This window comes from Rhipicephalus microplus, chromosome X, assembly GCF_043290135.1.
Source record: "Rhipicephalus microplus isolate Deutch F79 chromosome X, USDA_Rmic, whole genome shotgun sequence".
In the NCBI taxonomy this organism is placed as follows: Eukaryota; Metazoa; Arthropoda; class Arachnida; order Ixodida; family Ixodidae; genus Rhipicephalus; species Rhipicephalus microplus.
Window position 1 is genome coordinate 64903939 of NC_134710.1, and position 27559 is coordinate 64931497.

The window sequence follows — 27559 nt, forward strand, 5'->3', positions numbered from 1 at the left end:
CCTCAAAAGTAGCACTACTTTTTTCTTAAGAGTGTGGGTTTAAAAGCTGATATAAGCGAAGGCAAATCGCAAGATAACGAGGCTACTAGCAAAGACTGCGCTTGCGCGAAGAATGGCCCGCGAACCAGCCGGCAGCCTCCCTCCACACAGGTGCAGATCCGACTAACGTTATCATTACGCAGTTAGCGCTAAGCCAGCGCCACGGTTAACTGCCTGCCGCGCAAAAAAAGTGTAACCCGCAGACTAGACAGTCGGTGCGCTTCTAATGGGACTAGGAGTGCGTGTAAACGTAAAACCCTGTAGCAGCACCGCGAAGATGACACTCGCGCCCGCGGAGTGTTTTTGCACCAGATTCGTGCGCAACAAAGCGGCGGCCGCCCTTGAAGCCCGACAACGACCGTGGCAACCGAGCACCTTCGCTCACGACTCTTTCTTTCTCTCGCTCTCGGCAAGGCTTCTTTAGGCCGGCCCGTGGCTACAGCGGATGCCCTTCATGTTTCAGGGCGCCGATTCGGCTCGCATCGCGTTGACGCGCGAAACACGGGCCCCCGTGGCCGAATAAACAGGCCCGCGTGCGTTTCCAGAGCCCGTACGACGGCGGCACGCGCGCTGCCCGCGGGACTCGCAAAGTTTCGGAAAGCGCGAAGAGAAAGGGCCGTGGAGAGGGAGAGTGGAGGAGCGCGCATGGTACGCTCGCGCTGCCGCTCGACGTCGCATTTCGGCCCACGCGTCCCATTCGGATGAACGCTTGATAACAGCTGAGCGGCGACGGTGAGTCTCTTCGCGACGTACTCCGCGATCGTCCGGCACATTTTACGAGGGATATTGCGCGAGAAGGCGGCTTACCGACGAGCCTCAGCGTTCACTGCTTGCTTTCAATGCTCGCCGCCACAGTGCGCGCAACGGAAGCACACGACAAGGCTGGGGTTGCAGCGCTCGCAGGACTCCGTCGCGGATTTCGCACAGACGCTGGCACCGAACGACGCGCAAAGTTATTATCTCAAGGTACGGTGCTAGTAACCTTAACTGTGCAGTTTTCTGCGATAATTCGTCGGGCGATTATGTCGCTTGACACGCGTCTCCGTGGTGAACATGCTATGGCCATACGACGCGCGTCCAACGCTGATGGCAGCTGATGGAGCGTCACTGTGGTGGCGTGCTTTAGCATCGTTTCACGTTATGGAAAGAGAACCAGTGACCGTATTTTCGAAACTATCAGTTAAATTTTTTAAATTGTCTTCATTCCTACGTCGACGTGATACGGTTGCACGATGAACCAAGTATATCCATTCTGCGCCAGCAGAATGGATATACTTGCGAGAGGAGAGTCGTTCGCAGTTCACTGGCCTTAAGTTTGTTTTACCATTTCGTTTATAGCTGAGAATCATCTGGTACAGCGTTGGTAATTTATTGTGCTTACGTAATGGTTATAGCGCTTGTTCACCGTTATTTTCTCGCATGGATTTTGTTTGTATATTTGCCACAGTGCACTAACTACAAAAAACAAACGTACCTTCTGTAAGATGTATTGATCTTCACTTGCGAGTTCACTGAGCAAGTGATGTGGTGTTTCAAACTAACATAATAACAGTGGACAGTGTAAGCTATATAACAATATTTTTAGCTAAAACGTAAGTAAGGCAGAATAAAATAATGTTCTGCGATATATGAACACGCCGCTGTATTTTGAAAAGGATACGAATCTGTCATTTCCTTCTTGGTTTTCTTGCCAGCTGTATTTACTACTACACTGTCTTTAGCCACACGTGACGATAACGCTATCACGGAGGTTTTGTGAACGCTCCTTGGCGTCTCTTCATCTTCGGTTCTGATAGAGAAATGGTGTTTTTATGCAGCTTAAGAAAACGCAGTCGATCGCTTTGTATACAGTGCATTGAAATCAACTTTGGTGAAGTGTACATTCTGTTCTCATCAAATGAAATGTGCGTTCAATTTTTTTTTAGATAGCGCTTAGTCGTTAAGCGATTGAGCCGAATGGAAATTAGTCTTTTTCGAATGTTATTCATGTTCCCTAAGTGAAAAGATGACCGTATCTGCTCCTAATGCGACAATGAAGCCATGTGTTCCGGACCGCGCTTAAGTTACAAGTTAAGTTACAAGTTACAAATTGACACTACGTGCTCCACACGATATCACAATGTGCCTATCCACCTGCGTGTATGCAACTACAGTATTTCAACTAACCCCTCAAACCTATGCGAAGTAAGCGCGGGAAAGCTAGATTTGTCGTCGTGGACTTTGTTGCGATTGACTCGTAAGTCGTAGAAATTTTCGAAAAGCAGAACAAGAGCAAATCATTTGTGTTTGTTCTTTTTTTTTCCTTCTTAGTATAGAGAAACGGAGTGGCCGAGATACTCGTTGACTCGATTCCCACACAGAACCTCCTCCCATCGGTGTTTAACATATCGTTTTATTCTTGCGCATGTGACAGTTATCACTATAGACGTCGAAGCGGCACTGCAATTGTTCACATTCCATTTCTTCTGTCATTTGTCTCGCTTGACGGCAAACGTTTATCCAGCTGACGTACCCGGCTTTAGTTGCAGGACTCAAGTCAGTCGCTCGCACACGTAAACTTTAACGAAAGCTATACATCTTAGCTACAGAATACCAATCAACAGAATACCAATAAAGCAACAGAATACCAATCAAGAAGGGTGTAAGGCAGGGGGACACAATCTCCCCAATGCTATTTACCGCGTGCTTACAGGAGGTTTTCAGAAGCCTAGAATGGGAACAGTTAGGGATAAGAGTTAATGGAGAGTACCTTAGTAACCTGCGCTTGGCCGATGACATTGCATTGCTGAGTAACTCGGGAGACGAATTGCAACTCATGATTACGGAGTTAGACAAGGAGAGCAGAAAGGTGGGTCTTAAAATTAATCTGCAGAAAACGAAAGTAATGTACAACAACCTCGGAAAAGAGCAGCGCTTCGAGATAGGTAATAGTGCACTTCAAGTTGTAAAAGACTATGTCTACTTAGGGCTGGTAATAACCACGGAGCCAAACCACGACATTGAAGTAACTAGAAGAATAAGAATGGGGTGGAGTACATTTGGCAAGCACTCTCAAATTATGACAGATAGATTGCTATTATCCCTCAAGAGGAAGGTATATAACAGTTGTATCTTGCCGGTACTTAGCTACGGAGCAGAAACCTGGAGACTTACAAAGAGGGTTCAGCTTAAATTGAGGACGACGCAGCGAGCAATGGAAAGAAAAATGGTAGGTGTAACCTTAAGAGACAAGAAGAGAGCAGAGTGGATTAGGGAACAAACGGGGGTTAAGGATATCATAGCTGAAATAAAGAAGAGCAAATGGACATGGGCCGGGCATGTAGCGCGTAGACAGGATAACCGCTGGTCATTAAGGGTAACTAACTGGATTCCCAGAGAAGGGAAGCGGGTTAGGGGGGACAGAAGGTTAGGTGGGCAGATGAGATTAAGAAGTTTGCGGGTATAAATTGGCAGCAGCAAGCACAGGACCGGGTTAACTGGCGGAACATGGGAGAGGCCTTTGTCCTGCAGTGGACGTAGTCAGGCTGATGATGATGATGATGATGATGATGATGATGATGATGATGATACATCTTACAGTATGTAAGTGACGAGAAAAAACGACTCTCCCGTGTATTCACGTTGCTATTGCATTCTGTGAAACAATATATAGAGCTGTCTATTACACCGTGATGGCGCACTCAATTGCGTTTGCATTTCTTACAGCCTACTATAAGTGGCCGGAATTAGCCTTCATCTTTTGGTCCTCTTGTTTGCTTAAATGATCACTCTTCCGTATCGCCTTTCTTTCATGAAGCGCTTTTTTTTTACAGTATCTTCAGTGTTATATAATTGTTGGTGTTCCCCGTCCCACAAACACGGTGTGATTATGATGGCGTCTTTCAATGTGCCGCTAGCATTTTGCTTCCTCCGAAATGCGGCCGCCGCGGCGGGGACTCGATCCTGCAACCTTTTGGGTCAGTGTTCGAGCACATTGCATAACTATTAAACCACAGTGGTGGGCAATATTCAGTGTTACGCATCTTTGCGTCGATCAATTCTGCAAATAGAGTTCGACTTTCGCAAGTCAGTCAGTCGCCGCGGCGGTATAGCGGTGGCGGTGCTCGGCAGCTGACGCGAACGTCGCAGGTTCGATGCTGGCCGCGGAGCTCTCATTTCGGCGGAGGCGAAACGGTATAAGCCCGTGTAGTGTGCGATGTCAGCACGCGTCAAGGAACGCCAGATGGTCGAAATTTCATGAGCCCTCCACTGCGGCGTTCCTCATAATCGTATCGTGGTTTTGGGTTGAGAAGCCACAAATATTAACTTGCGATGTGAGAAGGGGCCACCGAACGCAGAGCTGTGGCCTCCATACATGGCGTCGCAAGCAACTGAGGCCAGTCATCTCCGCGCGCCGCCACACAGTGACCGTGACGCAGAGAGCGGAGATACCCACTCCCCTTCCTTGTTGTGACGTGTAGTGGATCCGACTTTCCGCAGTATACGGTGTGTGTGTTCACGTCACTGTATAGTGCATGAACACCCAGAGACTACCACATTGGGTTTCGGTGACGTGAGCAGTCTCTGTATTCACGTCCGACGTCGCGCTGCGCTTAGAGTGCGTTTTGAACGGGTTCAACCTAATGTCAATAATGATGGCACAATCAAAAAATCCATGTTTCGTCAATTTAATATGCATCGGTAGCTATCCAAAAACAAAAAAGGACGACGCAAAAGTTTTCTGTCTGTATGTACTCTCTTAGATAATTTTTTGACCAAAGAAGCCCGCGCTATGGAAATTCAGTCTCAATAGTCCACGGGTTACCAACACCTGATAAGTGAATCACATATTTTATGCCCGCCAGTTTATGCCTGACGAAGTAAGTTGACACTTTGAGCTGTTCGCGGTGCTGGCACGTGTATATCGTCCCCCTTCCTTTTACTCTCTATCATCCTCCAAATTATCATCATCACTCCATGTTGTGTCCACTGCAGGACTAAACATTGCACCAATATCTCCAACTGAGCCTATCATGCGCAAGCTCATTTTATTTTACGCTCGAAAACTTCCTAATCATCACACAGGCTATTCTCTGCTCTCCTCTGTTGCGCCTCACATACTTCTAACAGACCACCTGGTATACCTTTCCTGCGCGTTACAAGTCCTGCACATGTTTTCTAAATGCCAGATATCAGCTACACCAGTTTGCTATTTGATCCATTCTGCTGTGTAGTCTAACCTCTTCTCGAATTTTTTTGTTATCTTCCAAGTTTCTCCCTCCCCCCTCATGTCAGTTAGCAGGTATTACCAGCAAAATGGTGTGGTTCAGCACTTCCAGCTTTAGGGACTCCAGTTAGTTGCGGGTCATGGTTTGGAAACGCCTGCCGTATATGCGCCACGGCCCATCCTTATTCTTCAGTGAAATACTTTTTCATGAGTAGGCTCCCTGGTTAGGAACCGAAACCTGTGTGCATGCGAACACACTCTATCGCAAACCATAGGGCTGGTTGGCAAGTGGGGAATCCTATTCTTTCGCCAGGCGTTATTTTAGTATTTTGAATATTTATCCTAAACTCCAGTATATCACTTTTTCTCTCATTCTATTATTTGTTGCAGTTTATTGCCATTATTGGTGAAGAGCACGATGTCATCTGAAAATCGTAAATAGTGGAGATATTCGCTATTAAAAACCTTTACATTTAGTGCTACAAGTCTAATTACGTTTGAATGCTTCCTATGTGCATTGAGTGAACAGCATCTGAGAGGTTGTATCTGTTTGCCCAACTCCTTTCTGATCGCTATCTTCCAGATTTTCTTGCGAAGAAGAAAGGATGCGGCGAGTCGTTATATATATTTGCTAAGGTATTCACATCTGTTCCTTCATGCTCCTTGATGACGCAATGTCTCCATGACTACTGGTATATCTACTGAGTCGATTACATTTGTGTAGTTTATAAAAAGCATAAAAAGAGGCGGCTGTATTGATCAGATTTATTATTTACCTGGACGATCACGTGGTTGTCATCTATAGCCGAATAGTCATTCCTGAAACCAGACATAGAGTGACGTCCGATGTTTCTATACTATTTTTCGAAATTACATTCCTGAAAATTCTGTACAATACAAAAAGGTGAGCTATTGAGTCTATAACCTATGAATTTTTTACGTCTATCTTCCTGTGTCGTAATATAACGTTCGCATCCATCCAACTCACTTAACTCTCAAGGCAATGTGCGTGGAATGTCTGAATCTTTTGAAGTACCTAACATCCAGCTTCCTTGATCAGATGAACTGTACTTCCATCTTATCGAGCCATCCTTCTCCTCACCACCTTCGTTTACTTCGCCTTCAACTCCATTGCGATTATAAACTTACTGCAACTCAGACTATGTTGTCAGTTTTCGGCAATTATCTGAAAACCAAGATTCGAACAGGGTGTAACAAAAGCAGTTAGCTACAATGTATATATATATATATATATATATATATATATATATATATATATATATATATATATATATATATATATATATATATATATATATATATATATATATATGAGATCTAACAGACAATAATGCCAAGGAAAATGTGTAGGGAAAGTGATTAGAACAAATGTAATGTAAATAAGAAGAAAGTCAGTCGCACGAATGTACCTTCGGAGAAAGCGTTCGGGATGTATCAAGACACATTTTGTCGCGCGCGCGCGCGTGTGTGTGTGTGTGTGTGTGTGTGTGTGTGTGTGTGTGTGTGTGTGTGTGTGTGTGTGTGTGTATGTGTGTGTGTGTATGTGTGTGTAATTGCGTTTGAGCTCGATCGTGCCCATTGTTTTGTAGTGTTAGGCAAATTGGTGTTCTTTATTAGTATTAGCCGCATTCACTGATACAAAGGCATAGTAGGTTGGCGATAGTGAGCAGATGACTAGACACCGTACCGGTGTTAAGTCACCTCCACAATCATAAATAATAAACGAGTCAACCGTAAATACTAAATAGTTATGCGAGATTTTTCTTGTCTTTTCTATTCTAATACGCTTGGCTAAACTTTCCACCCCGTCTGAGAATACCTCGAGAGCGATAGCGCCGTAAAACTGGGTATGGCGAAGCACTCACAATTGGAATGCAGCCGCGACCGGGCGCGAAGATTCGTTGCGTCGAACGTACTCATTCGTACATCTCGCCGTGAGTTCGAAGACATCGACCGTCATTCTGGAGCTATGCGAGTCATGTGAGCTTGTGGAACATATTCAGTAACTCCACATCTGTCGATGGTGCACGCGCTTAGCGAGAAACACGAATGTACGCGCACGTTGGCTCACCCTTCTCCTCCTTAACGCGGGCACCTTCAAAACACAAATCATTCGACCATGGTGACGCTATACGAGAGACAACTCGTGACTAGCGCAGATCGCAACGCGCGCGCTCCCCTCCCTCCCGCAGTCAAGGTGAACCTAATAGCAGGCCGCGACAAACAGTTCCTCGCCACACGGGCCGTCCTTGCTAAGACAAAACGCCGAGCAGGGTCCGTCTGGAGCGGTGGCCATTGTCCGCGGCGCGGACGAAATGCATATGTGACGCCAGGGCTCACAGTGCGCCGCAGCCGTTCAGCATCGGCGGCTCTGCGGACGCCGCCCGATGACCTTCTGCGCGGACTCCCCGCAAGAAGAAAAATAAGCAGTGAATTGGCCGTGATGTTGCCTTCCTCAAGCGCCTACGGAAAGCGTTGCGCCATGCCTCTCCGCGCGCGCGACTTGTGACAGCTTTCCCGCGATGTCAGCGGTGCTCGGGCTCGCATATGCGCAATTAAACGCATCATTTCGGCACTGGCTGCGCAAGCACGTTGGGCAAAGGCCCGCGCGACAAAAGCGGGCGGAATGCTTTCTTCTGGAGGTTGGATGTGCTCGCAACACCAGAAACAAGCCACCCTCCTCATTTGCCAAGAGCGCCATATCCTATAGGCACTTCGTGCGGCAAGCACGACCCTCGAGAGCGCGCTCGCTGCTCCATGGAAGGGCGGGAAAATGGCGCAGTCCGGGAAAGCCCTTGCCGAGGCTTTGCCGCGCTGACCCGTGTGCACCCACAGTGGAGGGCGCTTGGCGTTCGACGAGCGCCCACGAGGTGCTCCATTAGTACGCTTCATCGGCTTGGCCGGCGGGCCACTGGCGCGTAACCTCGGCGTTCTCACGACACTAAGGGGCTTTACAATGTTGCTTCGCTCGAGCGCCTGTCCACTGTTGCGGCAGCCAGGGTAATACTTCTACAGCCGCTATACAAGACCAAGAACAGGCCAAGCATCCGCCGTTTCCGCCATAGCTAGTTTATCGGCCATGGAGGCTGCGGGCCCGGAGCGAGCAAAAGTTCACCATATGTATGATGACCGTTACACGGCGAACTACGTCCTAGGAAATTCCGGTGGGAATAATGCCTGCACTCGCGCCGAGCAGCATGTGTAATGGGAATCCAGCGCTGCAAAGACTTAACAACCCGCAAGCGAAAAAATTATTAACTAATTCTAAATGCTTAGGGGCTTGTTCCAAATAGTTCAGTGGGGGTAGCGTTGGCTCACTTTTGGGACATGGCGGAAAACAGATAGCCACGAATTGCAGGAAATTAACAAACTATCAAAAAACTTCAGTCCTCATCGTGCAAACGACGTCTTCGCTCGTTTTTAAGTGTTCTACGTTTCTTGGGCAGTGTTCACACAAATCTACCTCCCCCCTTTCTTTTTTTTTCATTAGTAATTTGTATAAAAGTGAATTACTGGTTGCCTTTGCGAATAATATGTCCAGGTTCCTAACTGGGATGTCATTTACTCGCTCTAACAGCTAAAACGTAACAACATTCTTTTTTTAATACAGGTATAAGCTTACGCGCTATTAACTACCTCGAGTATAGTCCGATAAACAAAGCGCGGCCCCACTCTCTCGAAAAGTTTAGTACTGAAGCAACATGGCTTCTCGCACGTGAGGCATGAACTCATAAGCCAGACCAAGCTGACCAAGCCAGACCAAGCCAGACCAATCACTGGCACATAAATATTATATGAATTCCTGAAATCATGTGCATAAATGAATTCATCCCTCCTGAACAGCTGTTTATTCTCACTTTTATTGACGTTGAAGTACTAAGGTGAAAATGGAAGAATGTGTAAAGTGAATACATTAGTAGTTTTTTCGGAGACTGTTTGCTGGTATTGTGTATACGACAAACAGGGGGGCTTATATAGACAGGCTACTGAACGAACACGCTCAACAGCGGCTGCCTTTACATCAAGTAATGGAGGCCACTGCAGGCTCGTACTTACTAGGAAAAAACAATTCTCAGGTTATAATATATGTATGTACGAACAATTTTTTTCCTATGGAGTTACTGGTGTATTATCAGCCAAAAGAGTTGACGAATGGCAAGGAACATTTACGCCGCGGTGGTGCAGGGGTCGCGGTGATCGGCCGACCCGAAAGTCGCGGGTTCGACCCGGTCGCATTTCGATTGAAGCGAAATGCCGGCACGTCTACTCGGCGATGTCAGTTCGCGTCGAGGAACCCCAGCTGGTCCGTATTTCCGGCGTCTCTGATGAACATGCCATGCTTTTGGCTTGCATAAACCCACGAATTATGATTGATTACGAAGAGAGATGGATTCCTGAATTCTGTTACTGATTGATTGATTGACGTACTCAAATTGTAGAGGGTTTGCCTAAGGTAGTTATATACGGCAACTGTAACCATATAGTCGGGTTTTAATGTCGAAAACTGGCATGTTGCTCTTTTCAACGCGACATAGGTCCTCGTTTTGTCTTGTGTTCCGATTTGTAGCCTTTTGCATGAAGACGCTTTAGATAACAAGTATTATTATTATTATTATTATTATTATTATTATTATTATTATTATTATTATTATTATTATTATTATTATATTATTATTATTATAACTAATAACAATGGCGCTACTATATTAAAGGAGCGGGAGCTTTTATCTGTAACCAGAATAGATATTCCGATACATATTGTAGGAAACTCAATGGTAACAAGTTGTTGTAGGCCCGTGTGCTCAGATTTGGGTGCACGTTAAAGAACCCCAGGTGGTCTAAATTTCCGGAGCCCTCCACTACGGCGTCTCTCATAATCATATAGTGGTTTTGGGACGTTAAACCCCACATATCAATCAATCAATGGTAACAAGTGCTTGCTGGTGACGACGAATACGCCACCCTGTCTATTAGTTCTCCGAGGAAGCGCTAACTGACTAGCACCTCATGGGAAACTTAGGGGCCGCATACATGTACCGTTGAATAGCGGTGGTGCCATTGAAGGGTATAGGGGGGGGGGGGGGGGGGCTGGATCTCCCCTATTTTACCTCCCCAATATTTCCGCCTGCCCCCATCTTTGCCCCACCCCACCATGAGCAAACATATTCAAAACAGTGGCCTAAGTTTCCAGCCTCCCTGCTCCCTCAGGGAACTCGCTCACCCTTCCCCTCCTTAGTAAAGAAATCCTGGCACCGCCCCTGCCAACTCTAGTAAAGTGGTCACGAAAGACCGTCCTGCAGTGTACTAGACTATGGCTTAACCGGGTGAGGTTAGTTTTTACATTTTCGTTGTTCTGGACTACGAGAAAACCGAAACGCAATGAAGTGTATGACCTTCAACTCCATCATACTTGAGGGGTTCGTAAATGACCACATGTGAACAGGCCATTCCAAGAAAAAAAGAAAGAAAGCATCAACTATGTATTTTTTTCGTGTGACGTATAACGAAACGATAGTATTCGCCACAACAGGCGCTGCCCAGCGCGTTCGACGTTGCATTCTGGGCCTAACTTTCCGCACCTTTTCTGAGCGCGGCGTCACAATAGGGGTGATGAGAGAGTCGAAGAAAAAGAAAAAAGAGGGCCCGCGGAAAAGGCCGCGCACTTTCACGGTCGACTTGACGGGCTGTATGAGGGGGCCGGCGCTCTCACCCGCGGATGCGTGACGCTCGGTCGGCGCCTCCGGCTTTCTCTTCTTTCGCATCTAACCTAATAAGCGCCCAGCTGGCCACCAGCAAGAGGGCCTCGTTTCGTGACTCGCCTACGCAGAGAAGGCATCAAATCCTTAGCGCGTCGTCTTCGAAACGAGGGCAGCAAAACGAAAACGGAAACCCTTTTAATCACTTCTCTCTGTGTTTCCCCCCTGCGTCGTGCGCTTCGTGCTAAAGACAGCGGTTCGCTTGTCTCGCTCGCAAAGCTATTGTGGTTTGCCTTCTTGTTTCGGTGGCTCTTTCGCACACGAGCGGGAGCATTTCGCTGCACTCGGCGATATTTAGAGGCCTGGTCGCCATCTCGCTATCGATGTTGCCGATCGAGGCTTTCGGAACGGTCCCTGCTGGCTTCCCTGGCCATTCGCTGTCTGCTCATGACCGCTGTGCGCGAGGACAAAGCCACCGCCCGAGTCAATGATCTCCGCGCGCTCTCACGCTCGGAACAGACACTACAGCGAGGACGGTGCTCTGTTGTTTCTCCGTTGCGCATTTGCGGTATAGTGTTGTCAAAGTGCAACATCTCACGACCCCTGGTCTCTTTCTCTGTCAGCCTCGTATCACCTTGATAATGCCTAGAATTGGGAGCACTATCGCTGCTTATACTTTGCTCTATACCGTTCACCGATAGCCGTTATTGTTGGTTTTCAGGTTCATTATTTTTGCGATGTCCAGTTCTCGCTAAAAGTTGACGTCACTCGAGTTGGCGTGGTATGCGAGTTCCGAGTCACATCACTACTTGTAATAGTTTTTTTTTTTGTGTGATTTATATGGCAGACACATTCGTGGCGTAATTTTTGCGCCAAGGTCATCGCTACCAGTCGACATAAAAAAAAAAAACGTGTGTTTTGAATGAGTCGTTTTGGCTTACTGCTCCAATTCTTTCACATTTCTTTGTTTTTTTTTGTGCATGTATGTGTAGGGGGAAGAACGGGGTGAAGTGTTCCACCGTCAGTAACAATTATGACAGTACACCAGCCGTTTTAGTAGACGTTACCACCAATTGCACTGAGCGACAACGTGTTATGTCTTCAATCACCATAAAACGCTTGGTATAAGACAAAGGGTTATTCTGACCCAAGGCACAGACAGCCTAGTTATATGTATATCTGCTGCGGCAGCCGAACTTGCAGAACCTCATACACCACGGAGAGGAATACTCCGAACATTTGGCTGTTTAGTGACTATAATATGCACGACACAAACAATTGAGGTTGCGATGTAATTTTTATACAGTGATGATTTTATCCACTGTAAGTTTCTAACGCATAGTTACGTTCTCTTTGCTAGTCATTTATGGTGTGCTTGGCGTTTTTCATTGAAAGGAGCACTTGAGAAATCTTATGGGGAAAAAACGAATGAGAGAATTGGGAGTAGCGTTGGTATTCAACTGATTTTACTTCACGAAAACTATACCACCGGTACACAGAAGAATAAAGAGGAAAGTTTGGTCGTAACATTAACATAATATTGGCGCTTTACGTCCCAAAACTACGACGTGGTTATGATCGAACGCCGTTGTGCATGGCTCTGCAACTTTCGGCCACCCGGAGTTATTGAACGTGCATCTAAATCTAAGTACATGCGCCTCAAGCATTATTGTCTGAGATCAATGAAAGCCGTTGACCCTGGCCATCTTCCTGGTCCTGTAGATCAGGTTGCGGGGCAAACGTTAAAGCTGGGTTTCTCAGCATGCTTAAGCCCACTGACTTACTTACAAGACACCACGATCACCACAAGCTACCATACAATAAAAATGGTGAAGCAGGCTGATCGGAGACTAATGCGAAAGCCTTTTTTAGCTGTCCCTCTTCGGCGTATACCTAAACACTCAACACTTCTGCACACTTCTCAAACAACAGCGGCGATATGTTAATCGTTTTCCAAGAAAGAAAGTGAATATCTCGAAGATTTAAGAGCAATTGATCAGTCAATAAAACGTTTACCAGTTCCCATTCGTAATTGCCTCACCGACAACGTCCATTTCTGGCCGCGCGAAGTCAAACATATAAGCATGACAAAGTGTTATAACATTATACAACCTCTGCTCAGTAGTTGCCTTTTCTGCATTGCTGGAGCGCAACGCGGGACAGCGTCGCATAAGCAGCACGTGCCACAGAGCCTATACCGTGCGTCCTCGTGGTACACGGAGGACAGAGGACGTCGTGAGACACAGAGGACAACAGAATCGCAGGACGTATTTGATTACAGAATTTTGTAATTGTTGTGTTTAAGGAAAACTTGATATAAGTTGTCGGTTCCTCAGAGTGTAGCCGTCGACGACCCCTGTCAAAAGTGGTGTGGCTACGCTCCCATAACTTTTCTCCGTGAAGAGCTAGCCCTCCCCCAAACCCCCTCCGGTAGATACGCCTATGGTGGTGAAATTCTTTCTTCGAGAAGACTATCGAAGAAGTGTCTACGCACCTATATATGGCTTGGTTTTTTTTTTAATAAAACTTGAGCTCGGCGAGTCAATCTGCGTTTTTTTTTTTTCTTCTCATGATTACTGTCTCAGATATTTGACTGGGGAATTAAGCGCGGGGTCCTCAACGTCGCTATGTGACAGATCAAGAAATCACACGGCCGCACCTGTGAGCACCGAAATGTTGGAAATATCGACAGAAGGTTGTGTCTGCGTTGTAACCACAAGCGTGCGCAGGGGTCGAAGGTTCGTCGCAGCACCTCCCGTCTCCGTATTAAGTCAAAGTTTGGGGCATATTCTGCCCCCCCCCCTACTTAGGTGACCAGAAAGGCTGCCCCACCCCCCATCCCTGCACCCCTTGTGCACACGCGTATGGGTGCAACATTGGTGGATCCAACGGTGGCTGCGGTGGCGGTTTCATCATGCACTCTATTATATACGGCGCTCGCCCCCTCGTTCTACTATTTCCATGCCTTGCTCGAATACTGTTTTCCACCTTTTCTTATCTTGCGCCTGTTGGAACTTGAGAGGTTTGCGCTACGCCTTTGCGCTCGATTTGTACAAGAGAAGAAGAAGAAAAAAATAAAGGGAAGGGGCGCAACAGAAACACCTTATACCGAGCCTTAATTTGCCGCCGGGCAGTGTGCCGCACGTTCGCGTGACCGCATCGTGTACGGCGGAGGCAATTGACACATGGCCGGCCCGTGTTACTCCTTTGTTGCGGGCGTGAGCGACCAGAACAATGGGACACCGAGTCTCCTCGCGCAGCTGGAACCGACGCCGCCGATCTGGGCGCGCGCGGAGGCGGTCAGCGCACCTTCCTTTGTCCCTGCTCGCTTTGTTTTCTCTTTTTTCGGCTCCATGAACAGAGTTGTTTTCCACCGATGCGCGGCTCATGGCGCGCGCGGCTATAACGGGACGCGGCTACCGAGCATTTCAATGCGGCCGCCGTCATTTCGCGTCCAGTGCCTTGGCGCCCACTGCGGACGATTCGAAAGCCGCGTGACCAATGGTTTCCGCCGGTGTTCCTTATCGGCTTTACGAGTGGCTTAGAGAACACCTCCGACGCGCACTCTTCATTGTTTCATGCTGTCCCTATATACAACCTGCCTGGCCATTCAATCTTTCTCTCGGTCTTTACATCATCTTTTTACCCTTCACTGCATCGTCAAGCAGAACGACAGGTGGAGGAGGCGCCCGACGCAAGAACACAAAGAGACGGGAAGAAACGACGTCCGTTTACCTCTCATTTCCATCACCTTTCAGATGCGTGGCGCAGTAAGCGTTCCATGATGCTCCAATGAGAAATGAATGGATGGAGGCGTGGGAAAATGTATTTCGTAGAACGTAGTGACGCGCTAGCCGGCGCAGCGGGTCACGCGCACACCATTTCCTGTCTGTTTTCCTCCTCCACTTCATTGTAGCTCGCCATGTGAATTATGGCGCCTGCATTCATGAAAATATCTACAGCTAGAGTTGTTCGAAAAATATCAATCAATCCTGACGCTATAGACATACTATCAGTGAAGGTGACCAGCGAATAGCGCAACAAGAGAGCGGCTATATTTGTCGGCTCAGAAGTATCAGAAGACTTGCGCACCTTTCGCCATGGCGTCGCGCAGGACTGCCGATAACTGTACATATTTCAATAAGGAATGCGACGGTCACCTTTGGTACGTTTTTGTTCTTTTTTTTTCGAGGCACCTGTTTTAGAGAGTGGCGACAGAGTGGCCTCTTCTGGTCCACAGTTGCAGCTGCCTGGCAGCTACAAAACTCTCGTTCGCTTCGTTCTTTTTCCCAAATGATGGTAACTCAAAAAGCATAAGAACCAAAAACTTACAAAAATGATTATACAGCTTGAATACACCTATAAAGCTTCAAGTACATTGCTGTATTTTCGTTTGTCCACTTGAAGTCGCCTGTTTTAACTAGGACGTATAATTCTGGAATGTTTAGTCAGGCATGGATATTAGTCAAGAATCAGCGTACACAAATTTTGTATATATATATATTTTGCCACCTACTTCTGTAGTGGGTCGTATGCCAAGGTGAAGGCTCACACCACAGAGAAAAAGAAGTGCGCGTGGACCCCACGCGCACTTCTTTTTCTCACATCGCACTTCTCACATCGCACTTCTCACATCGCACTTCTGCGATGTGAGAATCAATGCTAATTAGGAGAGTTGTGAGTTAATGAACAAAATCTTCCTTAAATAACGATAATGGAAACAAACTGAGTATTCATCTAGTGAAAATGACACTAGTGACAGTGAATTCATAATTGTTGATTAGCGTTGTCACAGGCCAATATATATTTTTATTTTCTTATTTATATTTGGCAAATTATGAGAAGGTAGCCTACGTTAGAGCCAGCTATCCGAACGTCGTGACAGTAATGTACAAGGTAAATAGCGCACGGTTACACAGTCACACGTGGCGGTTTCTATCTTCTAGTAACCTTCGGCAAACGCATTCTAACTATTTTTTCTATTTTTGACCAAGTTTCACCGGACGTTTTTGCATTTGGCGTCATTCGAAGGAATGACGATATATCAGCAATAGGGTGAATGCAAGCACTGCTGCAGTGGACGAGGGGTTACAGCGCTCAACTACAATTTAGGAGGTACTTGGTTCGATTCGCAGAAACGCCGAGCACTTTTTTTTTTTTCAAGAGGTTTCCCGGCCTGACATTATGCGTGGTGGCGGGTACTAATTTTTTGAGAAGGTGGCTTTCGCACTTGCTTCTTTCACTCCTCTTTTGAGCCAAAAGCGCAGTACCATGCTCCTTCATAAATTACATAACGCAGGGTTCATAATTTTCCCCTCCATCCTCTATTATCGCAAAAGTGTCCAGTGCTGAAATACCCATATCATACCTGGTATATTACTTTTCACGTGTTTGAATATTCGACCAGCGATCAGTCGCCACGGTGTTTTGAAGAAAATCTACACATGCAGCGAGCTAACTGCTTGCGGCCAAGTTGACGGCCTTTGTAGGGACACGCTTTCGTGTTAATTTGGTGGCCATCATCACATGCAGCAAGAACAAAGAGCCCGGACTGTTAGAGCAGACACAAACAGAGTGATTAGTTTGTGTCTTCTCTCCCGCTATATATCATGCTGTGCGCTTCAGTGTAATGTCACTGTCAATGGTTAAAATGAACTATAGCAGTTAATCGAGTACTGCTGCGAGGGTCCCCTATTGTCAAGAATGGAACAGAACAATGGCAGCTTGATTTGTGTTATAGAGAGATACTCTGCTTTTGGTTACTAGAATAAATTTTTAAACCGAAGTTTATTTTTTTATTAACAACAGTTCTAGATGAAAGGTGCATGGACAAAATTCGTGTATTCAGCTTGAGTGGGTTTGTGACCTTAATTGTAATTGCCAACCGGTATTACAATATACATAAATATCACACTCATACACAACCACGGGTGATAGCTTGCTTATTCTGATTAAAATTGGTATGTTGAAATCGACATATTCGACCAACGCAATGTGTACAAGATATGCCATGTAGAGTAGCTTCGCTCTAAACTAATCTTCGCAGGTTCGTTCCTTTTTACCCAATTTCTTGCCCATGACTGTAGGTTGGCAAATGAAACAACTTCTTCGAACACACATATTTTGTGTAAGGTTACATTTATTTTTATGCAGTACAAAACAAATTGAAATGCATAATGGCTCAGAAGAAAAAAGAACTAGAAACAAATTCAGCCAAATTATTACCAAACTTACTCACCAATGATGAGCGGATTCTCATTTAAAAGATACATACATACATACATACATACATACATACATACATACATACATACATACATACATACATACATACACACACACATACACACATACACACATACACACATACACACATACATACATACATACATACATACATACATACATACATACATACATACATACATACATACATACATACACTCAGGTGTAAATATTAAAATGAATGGCTATAAAACAATTCTAATACACTCATTTTGAATATACAGAAAGTAACTTACAAGAGAAATCCACCAGCACTGTTATTCCTGAACACGGTGTTTCTCAAAACATCTCGCAAAAGCTTGATGCATAGTTTCTGCTGCTGCCCAGTGACAAGCAGTTTTTATAAGAAACACTACAATAAAGCCCTTGATAATATCATGCTAAAGAAAAGGGCTGGGCATCAATATTTTGTACATGTCTGGAATATCACTCTGTTTATTTACATAGCTTGGCTCATTCACAACACACTAACAAAGCATGTTAGGACACTTGGGCTGAAAGTTGGCACAGCGCAAAGAAATTCGAGACATACAATATTGACAGCTATAGGCGCCATTTCATTTCCCAAAAACACTTTTCAAAAGTAGAATCAACTTTATTTAGCTAAACGTTTCTATTCCGGCCCGTCGTGGTGGTTCAACGGGGGAAGTGTCTCTTTCGGCCAAGAAAACAAAGACCAATTATTTTTCCAGTTTCGTGAATTCACCTTATGCTAACATTGAGGCGGCTGGTAGGAGTGGTTTTCGAGAGAGGAAACCACCACATTCCCGCCAGTTGTGGCCTTGGGTAGCTAGTTCACTTGGACTAAAATGATGAAAAACACTCCTCAAGAAGACTTCAAAGTTTGCACATCAACACTGTTCCCATACAGCTGTCTATTAGTCTGCTTGAAAAATATTCAGTTTACTGGTGGGCAATGACTGTACACTAATTATGTGAGGTGATGCTCCAGTGCACTGCATGTATGTCTTGCTGCTGGCCTCAACGGCGAGGTTGTTCAGCACGTATGTGTAAAATCACAACTAATACTATGCCACTACAAAGTAATTATGTGTCATTTGCATGAAACAGGGACCACAATGAAAGAACATAAGAACAATTACCTTCACACAGTTAGAAAAATGTAAATACATTTCCGTAGAGTTTTCACAGCTCATCAGAGAATAGTAATAATGGTTATACACATTATTACTTGTCTAACGAAGTATTTTAAGATGCCAGCTTCAATATTATAGTATACCAGTACCCTTGTAGGGCTAAAGAATTGTACAGGCATCTAGAAAAAGATAAGTAAATGCATGCTATAGCTACATGTAAATTAAAATAGATACAATTATTTCTAGTATAAGTAAAGCTGCACAGATGATAAGTCACTTGCATAGTACACATTTACATTATGAACAAACCTATCCGAGCAAAGTATTCATTAAAAAAGTTACACTTACACAGTAGAAACAGATAAGTAGACTGTTGAAGGACGGACAGGCAGTGGGATAACAATACACAAGCACTAAAATCTACTGTTAAGATATACTAGGAGTAGTGATGATCCTCTTCCTTCCAAATAAAATAATTCACATAGATTCACTTCCCAGAGCTTATACACTCATGGCATCATTGGTGCTATACCAATGAGTGTAGACTGAAGGATTAGATCGAATAAGTACAAGATTACTGCATCCAAGGCTTTACTTCTTGTACTACAAAGAATGCAAACACCGTTACCATTGTCCACCATGGATGCTGTGATTTATGACAGGTAAATGCAGAGACACGCAGGCACTTAACACGCGTGTTAAGAACTTCAGCTCAAAAATATTTGCCCACTAACACTACAGCAGCCTTTAACTTAGTGTCATAGTTTGGTATCTTTCATGCAAAATTTAAATAATTTGGGATGCAAGCAAAGGAACTGCTGAATAATGCACTGCTAAGAAGTTAAGCTGTAGCTGCACAGAATGTTCTACGTATACAATTCAAACTGCTCCTGACATCACAATGTGCTCTTTCTGCTGTCGTAAACTTTGAGCCGGAGAACAGTCACTGGCAGTGCCTTTATACTTGTTGGTCTTCTGTGCTCTGTTCTTGATACACTGTTCATGACCGTGAAGCACCGGATACCTTGTTGCTGCTTGAACTTAGAAAAACACAGATCATTGTTACAACCATGCTACATGCAAGAGTGTACAGTTGTTAACTATGTGCTCATATTTACAGATGTCGTATTTTCAGAAGCCAATGACAAGCCTCAACACACACACAAACAGTGAAGACTGAAAATATATTTTATTATGCTACAAGAGCAAAACTACAATGTTATAGATGAAGGCATGAAACTTCTACCAGGCATAAAAAGCCAATGAAGTTTCTTCTATTTTGACTTCACACTAGGTGCGAGAAGCAGACCACAAATAAGTTCACTAAGAAACACAAATTAGACTGCATTACAACACAACAGCCAATGTTCATAACTTTAAGGCTGTCTAACATAGCCAGTTCACCACACTGCGTATAGGAGCAAATGGGCAGTCTAGAAGACACAAAGCACTTGTGAATTATAGTGTGCTTGTTGCTGACATCTATTATTCTAAAAGAAGAAAACCTTTCAAAAATGCACTTTATCAGGGGAAATAATCAAACGCAGCAAACACAATGGGCTCCTACAGGTGCCACCAACACTCACCATTATTGTTGATACCGGTGTCTTGTCGGATGGATATGCTGCATCCTGCACGGAACACCAAAGAAGCGCACCATGACTTGGCTTGCATGTGTGCTGGCTGCATCGCACTGCTGCTGAAGTAGGCTAGCCACAGACAGATGAGGAGCCATGGCTTTGAAACAAACTGAACGTCACCTTTAGAGATCAACAATGCATGCTTAGGTCAGGTACAATTTGTAGAAAAATATATATCATTATGCAATCGTGGTAAACACGTTCGGCTGAAACACAACAAGCCACATCACTGAGAGAGAAAAAGCTACATGAAGTGAAAGATGCAGTTACTGGCCCTATGTCGCCTGAGGCTTGTTCAATAGGTCTTTCTCCTTGCAAGTTGTGAACAGCCAGGCGATTTTCACCCATTTGCTATTTCCTTCCAGAGCACTCGATCCACAGAGGGAGTCACAAGCTCGAGAGCTCAATAAGGAATCAAAGTATTTGTGCTCATTCAAAAGGACCAGCTTTTGAGTCTCGGATGATTCCAGTTTCATTCATAAGGTGTAGGCTTTCAACTTTCAACATTCTCAATTATCTTGCTATTTAGTTCTATAAATGTTGAATAAGAATTATGTGTGAGAATAATACAGGTATCCACTGCAAGCAACCATGCTTGGGTTTTCAATTTGTGCAGAGTAAGTGGTGTTCACTTAATCGTATGTATTAAAGAAAAACTAACCTTGCAGCCAGCCGTTAGGCAGTTTTGTGCCCTCGAAGCTCCCAAGCAGACCGCAGTCCTTCCAGATGAGGCTGCCATGCATGCTTCCACGCCACATCCGCTGAATGATAACAGTCCCAGCAGTGACATAGACTTGCACAGTTAGGGAGCACGTGTCCTTCCTATTTTCGTACAGGTGCTCCAATTCATGATGAGGATTTATGTGCCAGTGTGTGCAACCGATGCATCGCAGGACATTAACAAGCCGATCTCTGCGATCTGTTAAGAGCCAAAAACGAGATATTTAAAAACAATCATTAAAAGCACTGACTTCTAATACTTCTTTGATGAAGCTATCACTTCGTCAAAGTGACCAAAATCTGCTATAATCACTTTGAAATAAACTGAAGCTTCATGTAAAATTTACGTACCGCAATATATATGTCCTAGGGAAGTATAGTGCTACCACAGTGGTAATCGTCGATAGAACTAATCTTCCAAAATAACATGAATTTCCTAAGTGCAACCTAGCTTCTGGAAAATAAATTCACATCAACTTTCCAACTATCAAACGTGGTAAATCGACAGGCCCAACCTCATAATCAAACAAGAGCTCACTTGTATCAAATCACAAAAATCTTCTGATGTATTTGCTCCATAATATTTGCATGTATATAACAGTAGTAGATTATTTTTCATGCTTCAACATACCATAGGGAAACATTACATCTAATGGGCTCAAAAACTTGCACATGTTATAGTACTGCGCGAATTATAGTACCGGTGAAATTTATATCTGCAAGGTGAACTCACCAATGGCAGAATTTAGTAGCCGTCGGTGTCATGAGGAACCAAGTGGGCTCTACGGCCAACAGGCAAAGGGAATCTGCAGACTGGAAGCTGCCGATGACAGCAATGAAGGGCTGGCCAAGCGTGCACGTCCATTGATAAAGTGTAAGAACTGGCCATGACCGGCTGTTGTCAAGGCTCTAGTGCCGTGCAAAACGATGACCAGAAGAACTCGGAAACCTGTAGTTAGGCGGTATTGGCCTACGACTTCATCCAAAGCAAGGCACCGGTGAAATCTTTGCTCTTTCTGGGGGCCGGAGGGAAGCTTGACGTTCACGGGCTCTCGCTGCCACATAAAACTCTCAAGTTGTTACCGAAGAACAGTCTAGGCGCGCTTCCAAAGTAACACGATCCACAACAGAATATAGCATCTCGCAGTTTTGGTTGATCACATCACAGCACTAGGACTATGGTTATCACAAAAAGGAGAAGTGACGAGTTAACAAACAAAAGCGCCAAGCTCCACCACCACAACGTCGAAGGGCAAAACAGTTATCAACGCTGTCTTTCAATTTTCGGTCACACGAGCACAGCTTGTTCACAAGTCTTGGAACGTCAACACAGCACCACTGTTCACAACGAACATCGTTTCACTCCCGAACACTAGATTGCTCTCAAGAAAATAGAAGCGTACGGCCTAACCAGTGGCGAAGGAAGAACCGAACACAGCGCGTAGTTCATACGTTTCCGTACGGACTTGGGGTCACTCAAGTAACGTGCCAAAACGCTGTCAATCCGAAATGTCGTACAGCACCCAACAAAGACACTGGAAAGTCAAGCAAACGAACTGTTACCGGCACACAAACACACATTGCAGGCTTCTCGAGTGCTAGTTGCCGTCGATACACCGACGCCGATCCCCGCTTGATAACCACACCGACGCACAGGCTTCGCTGCGCTTCACCGTACACCATAGCACTGCCGCAGCTTTTCGCACTGCTTACACGCACCGAAAGAGCTGCCGTAATCACAACGCATCCAGTCGAACACTAAAGTAACTCATGCGAGAAGCGTTTGCTGAAAGTCGCACCGACCGATATGCTGTTTACGACGCCTTGTTGTTTTCGACAACTGCGCAGCACGTACAAAGTACTTGTGCTATTTTCACGGCCCTGCTGACCCGCAGGTCGCGGGTTCGAATCCCGGCTGCGGCGGCTGCATTTCCGATGGAGGCGGAAATGTTGTAGGCCCGTGTGCTCAGATTTGGGTGCACGTTAAAGAACCCCAGGTGGTCAAAATTTCCGGAGCCCTCCACTACGGCGTCTCTCATAATCATATGTGGTTTTGGGACGTTAAACCCCACATATCAATCAATCATTATTTTCACGGCATGACAAAATTTGCTCTTATGTGCGAGGGGGGTGATATGACGAACACGCAGGCGTGCCAGATGAAAGAAGTGTTTTGGCAACGTCACGGAGTGAGCTTATGTGGAGGGTATTGCTCCACAACCAATCACAAGCTGTGCCCGTAGGCCAAGCCGTCGTCTGCTCGCGTTTGTCGTCTGCTTCGATCAGAGCATGCGATAGGAAATTCGCCTTCGCAATGCTATTATTCTCAGGTCAAGTGGTCGCTGCGTCGCACAAAATACATGTCAGTGGCTCGCTCTACCTTTGAATGATGTTCGTGCGCGAAGTTAAATGGCTGGTAATTGACGCAGGGATGAATTCAACCAAGGTTTGCTCCAGAATCGTGAGGGTTTGCATATTTTCGGTGTCATACAAAGTTACTAGGGTCATTTTATTCCAACTGCTTGCCATATTATCACGGTCCATATCGGTGTCTGAGCAGTGAAGGTGAAAATGCATGATTTGTTTGTAGTTCCATGCATAATAATGCGCACCCCTAATACGCATTAGTTTACAAAGTACGCTTTGTTCCAGATCGTCCCAAAGTGTATCGACTGCTGTATTTCAGAGATCGCACCCATTGGACAGTTAGAGCCAATGAAAGTACACTAGAGCACAAGCTTTATGAACCACTCACTAAAAACGTCCTCTCATTTTTATTTCCAATAGCGTGCAAGGAATGTGCTCCCATTAACCTTTTTGGTGGTAATTTCCACCAATGAGGCATGAATCTCGAGTCGCACTTTTAATTGGATGAGATGGGGCGCAACACAACAACATAACAAACAAGGTTGATCCTATGTCATGCCACGTTCGAATGCGCCGACCATTCACGTATCACATTGGTTTTCATCCAACCACAAATCTTTACATGCATAATTTTACGCCATTGACGCCCAATAGAATTCTTCAATTACTGCGACTTCGAACTTATTGGATGACGGCGGTTGTCAACAGCATCCACTGCGTACAAGGGAAACAACACACGAAACTCAAAGCACCGAAAGAAATAAAAACGCACCAGCAGTCATCAGGCAGCCCTTCATGGGCGTGAATTAGCTCAAAACCAGCCAGGGCACCAGAGTATACCGCCGCGGCAGCAGGTTATAAGTAGCCACATTGTTCCTAAGAGTGGTCCGGACCACTCTTAGGATTTTCTCTCAGCCACGCTGTTTTTACGCACAATTTTGCTTCGTGAATCCACTTACGAGCACTTTTCGGTGACGTAAGCAAATATAGCAACTGCATCACCATCGCTGACATGTTCCCGGTCAGTCACAGTGCGCTTTATTGCAGTGGCCGATGTGACAACGATGGCCTCTTACGACGTTTTTTCGTTTCGTGAATCGACTTACGCAACAAAATTTCTCTTGCGCAAAAATGTTTTCGTAAGTGAGTTTTGTGAATCCGGCCCCTGTATGCCGCATAGTGGTGCCTTCTTTTTTTTTCAATTACTTTCACGGATACATTTGTGCGATGTCTCATTGGAGTGACGGTCACCATAGATTTTCCTAAATATACGCTAGAGAAAACTCTGGTGCTGGTGTCTATGCTTCAGCTAGCATGATAATTATGGGTAGTACATGGATTTGCCTAGTCTTCGTACTTTAGGTTCCTTCAGGCGCCGCGTGGCTTTAAGCTGCTTTGTCACGAAACAACAATCGGCAAATGTTGAGCAGTTACACTTCAACTTCACCTTTTAGGATTACCATTTCAAATCAGCTCACGAAGATCAAAAGTGTTGGTTCTTTCATTCGATACAAAACCAAAACAAAGCAATAAACAAAGCCACAAGTGGGATTCGCTGCCCGCTAGGAGGAAGACTAAGCAAATCTGTCATACCCATAATTCCCATGGTTTCTGAACGATCGCAGTGCCAGAGTTCCCTCTAGTTAATTTTAGGAAACTCTATGACGGTCACTGTCTGTTGCCTTATCGAATGATTGTGCAGCGAAAGTGACTAAGCGAAAATCGAGGCCATGTGCCAATGAAACCTTAATAGGTGGCACACGGGCACTTCCCATCTAGGTCGATTCTCGAACGCAATTGGCTTCATTCCGATTTTAACACAAATAAGCCAATTGCGATCAGGAATCTCGATTCCGATGGGGGCTCAACCGCAATCTAAACTGCACTGTGTGGCATCCGTATCAAACCAACCAAGCGTGTGTTCGTGCAACGTTATGTGTAACACGGAGCATGGTGTGCTGGCACCACAGGCAAAGGCAGAAACAAGTGAATTTACTGGACACAGCTCGTGTGTGTAGAAAAAAAAAGGGGGGGGGCGTAATCTAGTACTTGTGACTCCTCGGCTGGCGAAGTGTCCGCAAGATGATGAAGGAAAAAAAGGAAACCGCATGAAGGCACTCACGCAGTTTCAGTCTCAAACTTTTGAAAAGCGTCTTTCGGGCCCATTGTCGATCGGCGTCCCTTGCTCCATGCCAGACTAGACAAGCGTTCACCCGGACCACGGGCAAATGCGCGGCCTACTTCACCTTGATGAACTTGTGCTGGAGATCGTAGATCCCAACGGCTTGTTTCCCTTCTTCGTCGTACTCGGCCCACTCCTTGCTCTCGAACTTTACGTCGTCAAAAACAGTTCCACTTTTAGCAGCTGTAGCGGTGAAACCATCCCTGGCGTCAAAAGCGACCGGTTCCACGCCGCGGCACTCAAAGACAATGATGGTGACGAACTCGAACGAGTCGTCAGCGCCGTAAGCTTGTATCTTGTCGTTCAGAACGTCCATGCTGTTCACACGGTTGCACAACTTGCACTTGAGAACTAGATTAGCCTCCCTGCGACTGCCTTTCATTGGCGACCGGTTGGAAGCCTCCACAGTTTGCCAAGCGCTGGTCTGCTCGCCGCAGTTCAAGCATTTCAGCCGAAGGTACCATACGCACTCTGGACTAGGCTTGAAGGTTGCGACATTTTCTAGGTTGGCGCGAAGTTGTAGTGCAATCTTCACCATTTTTTTCTCGATGAAACGTATATCTTTGCAGCGAGCCTTCACTTACCAAAGGAGGTCGATCTTGGAACCGATGCCTAGCAAACGTTCGAAAACGAGCAAGATGTCAGTGGCGATGGTGCTAACTACCGTTTTGGGCATTCGTCAGTTTCGTCAGCTTCCGCTCGTTCGATATTTTGTTTGCTTTATTGCTTCAACACTGCGTGATAATTCCGTGGTCATTTCCTTTTGTTATCAGCATGCAAAATAACCAAGAAGCATATGTTTTACGCATATATTTGCTTATTTTGTGTATGTGCACGAGTGTTCAGCGCACGATGAAGGAGCTCGTCGTGGTTTAGTTTAGCATGCAATGTGAGCGCACACCAACAGGCGGGAATTTCAAAAGTGCGTCCAATCCGTTCGTCGTCTGTCAATTCATGATGCTGCTAGAAGACGATCGGCAATTTGCAAGCGAAAGCTCCCAGATTACGGTCATTCGCTCGGTAGGCACTTCTTGAAGGTTCATCAGCACCTGCAGGCCCGATGCACGAGCACGTTTATTTTGGTAGACTTGTATCTGTATATATTTGAGCATGGATGTAGACTTTGGCCAAAGGGAGCGACTTCGTCCCGTTGAAACGCATTGCCGAGAGGCAGATGACCCTCCCAAAGCAGAGCCTCTCATATATTAACTCTATGCTCTTATATGCCTCCTCCAAGAACGTAGCCAGAATTTTTTTTTTTTTTTGGGGGGGGGGGGGTTTACAATTACTCATTATGTATGTTCGTGTATGTGTTGTGTGTGTCGCTGTGTGTTATCTTCACCGTATCAGGTTCGGGAAATAAAAAGGATGAAGCGGGCGTTATCAGTAGCACATACACATTCAAACGTCTAATCCATGAAAATTAAAAAACAACTAGACAAGCCACTCGCGTTCTATGAAATAAAGAGATAAGTGTCACTAGTTATAAATCAATTCACAGTTCACATGAACCGAAGCAAGAAAGTCAAGGACCGCACTTCACCGTGCGGATTGGCCAGAGAAACATGGAGCGTCCCAGATGCAACGCCAGCAGCGTATACGTTGAGTCACTATCGATGCTCCGCAGGGAGTTAAACAATGGGTCTTGGGGGCGCATTAATTGTGGCGACTCACGTTCGGGTGGACTCTGGGGCGGCCCGTGGACTTCTTGGCGATCCAGAGCCACGGGATGCGAGGCACCAGGCGTCGAAAGGAGCCCCGGGATCTGTTCCTGCTGCTTCCGCCAACTCTCCTCTCCCCACGCGCTGCCCCTCCGCTCCTCTCTTCTCCTTCCCCGGTGCTCGTGCCACGAGGATTTCCCGCGTCTCTCATCTTATTTTCTTTTTGTTGTCTGTGTCACAGTGACTCAACAGCATTCTCGTCTTTGACGCCATCACTTTCCCGGAGTCCTTACACTCAACACATGACAATGTGTAATAGAAAATTTTCGGGAGTTGACCCCCCCCCCCCTCCCGTGGCTACGCCCTTGGCTTTCTCTCAAGCGCGCGGCTGAGTGGCGGACCAGACCGATAACAGCTCTACGGACTTAAAAATCAATATAGGTATAGCTTCGCAGCTCTTTTGAGAAGTCATTGTACCACAACTGCAGTTAAATAATAGCTGATTGGTGTCACAAGAACAGTTACTCGTTCTGTTACCCCTCTTCATCGTAGCTGAATCGCAGGGCTGAGCAGTATCGCGTTAGTATTTCAGAGATAATTTTGAGTATCTGTAATCTGTATGGAGATACATTTTAAAACTGCATT

At 45.6% G+C, this 27559-nt stretch overlaps 3 protein-coding genes across 5 annotated transcripts in view; 1 reads left to right on the plus strand and 2 right to left on the minus strand.

The window, feature by feature from the left end:
- Positions 1 to 722: 722 nt before the first annotated feature.
- The window catches only part of LOC119176134 (cuticlin-4), a 39820-nt gene continuing 12983 nt past the window's right edge, over positions 723 to 27559 (plus strand). The window contains exon 1 of one of the 3 annotated variants that reach the window (XM_037427274.2): positions 723 to 771. The gene's annotated coding sequence lies outside the window, so the exon portion shown is untranslated. The remainder of the gene's footprint in view (positions 772 to 27559) is intronic. The other 2 variants (XM_037427275.2, XM_075877007.1) reach the window with 2 other exon arrangements.
- On the minus strand, positions 18874 to 21623 carry LOC142775545 (uncharacterized). The gene is made up of 4 exons (XM_075877004.1): positions 21438 to 21623; positions 20646 to 20745; positions 19931 to 20104; positions 18874 to 19384 (listed from the first exon to the last, which is right to left on the minus strand). Exons 2-4 carry the CDS (start codon positions 20740 to 20742, stop codon positions 19224 to 19226), a joined length of 432 nt encoding a protein of 143 aa, XP_075733119.1. The 5' UTR covers positions 20743 to 20745; positions 21438 to 21623; the 3' UTR covers positions 18874 to 19223.
- On the minus strand, positions 24997 to 25908 carry LOC119176135 (CXXC motif containing zinc binding protein). The gene has a single exon (XM_037427278.2). It carries the CDS (start codon positions 25789 to 25791, stop codon positions 25309 to 25311), a length of 483 nt encoding a protein of 160 aa, XP_037283175.1. The 5' UTR covers positions 25792 to 25908; the 3' UTR covers positions 24997 to 25308.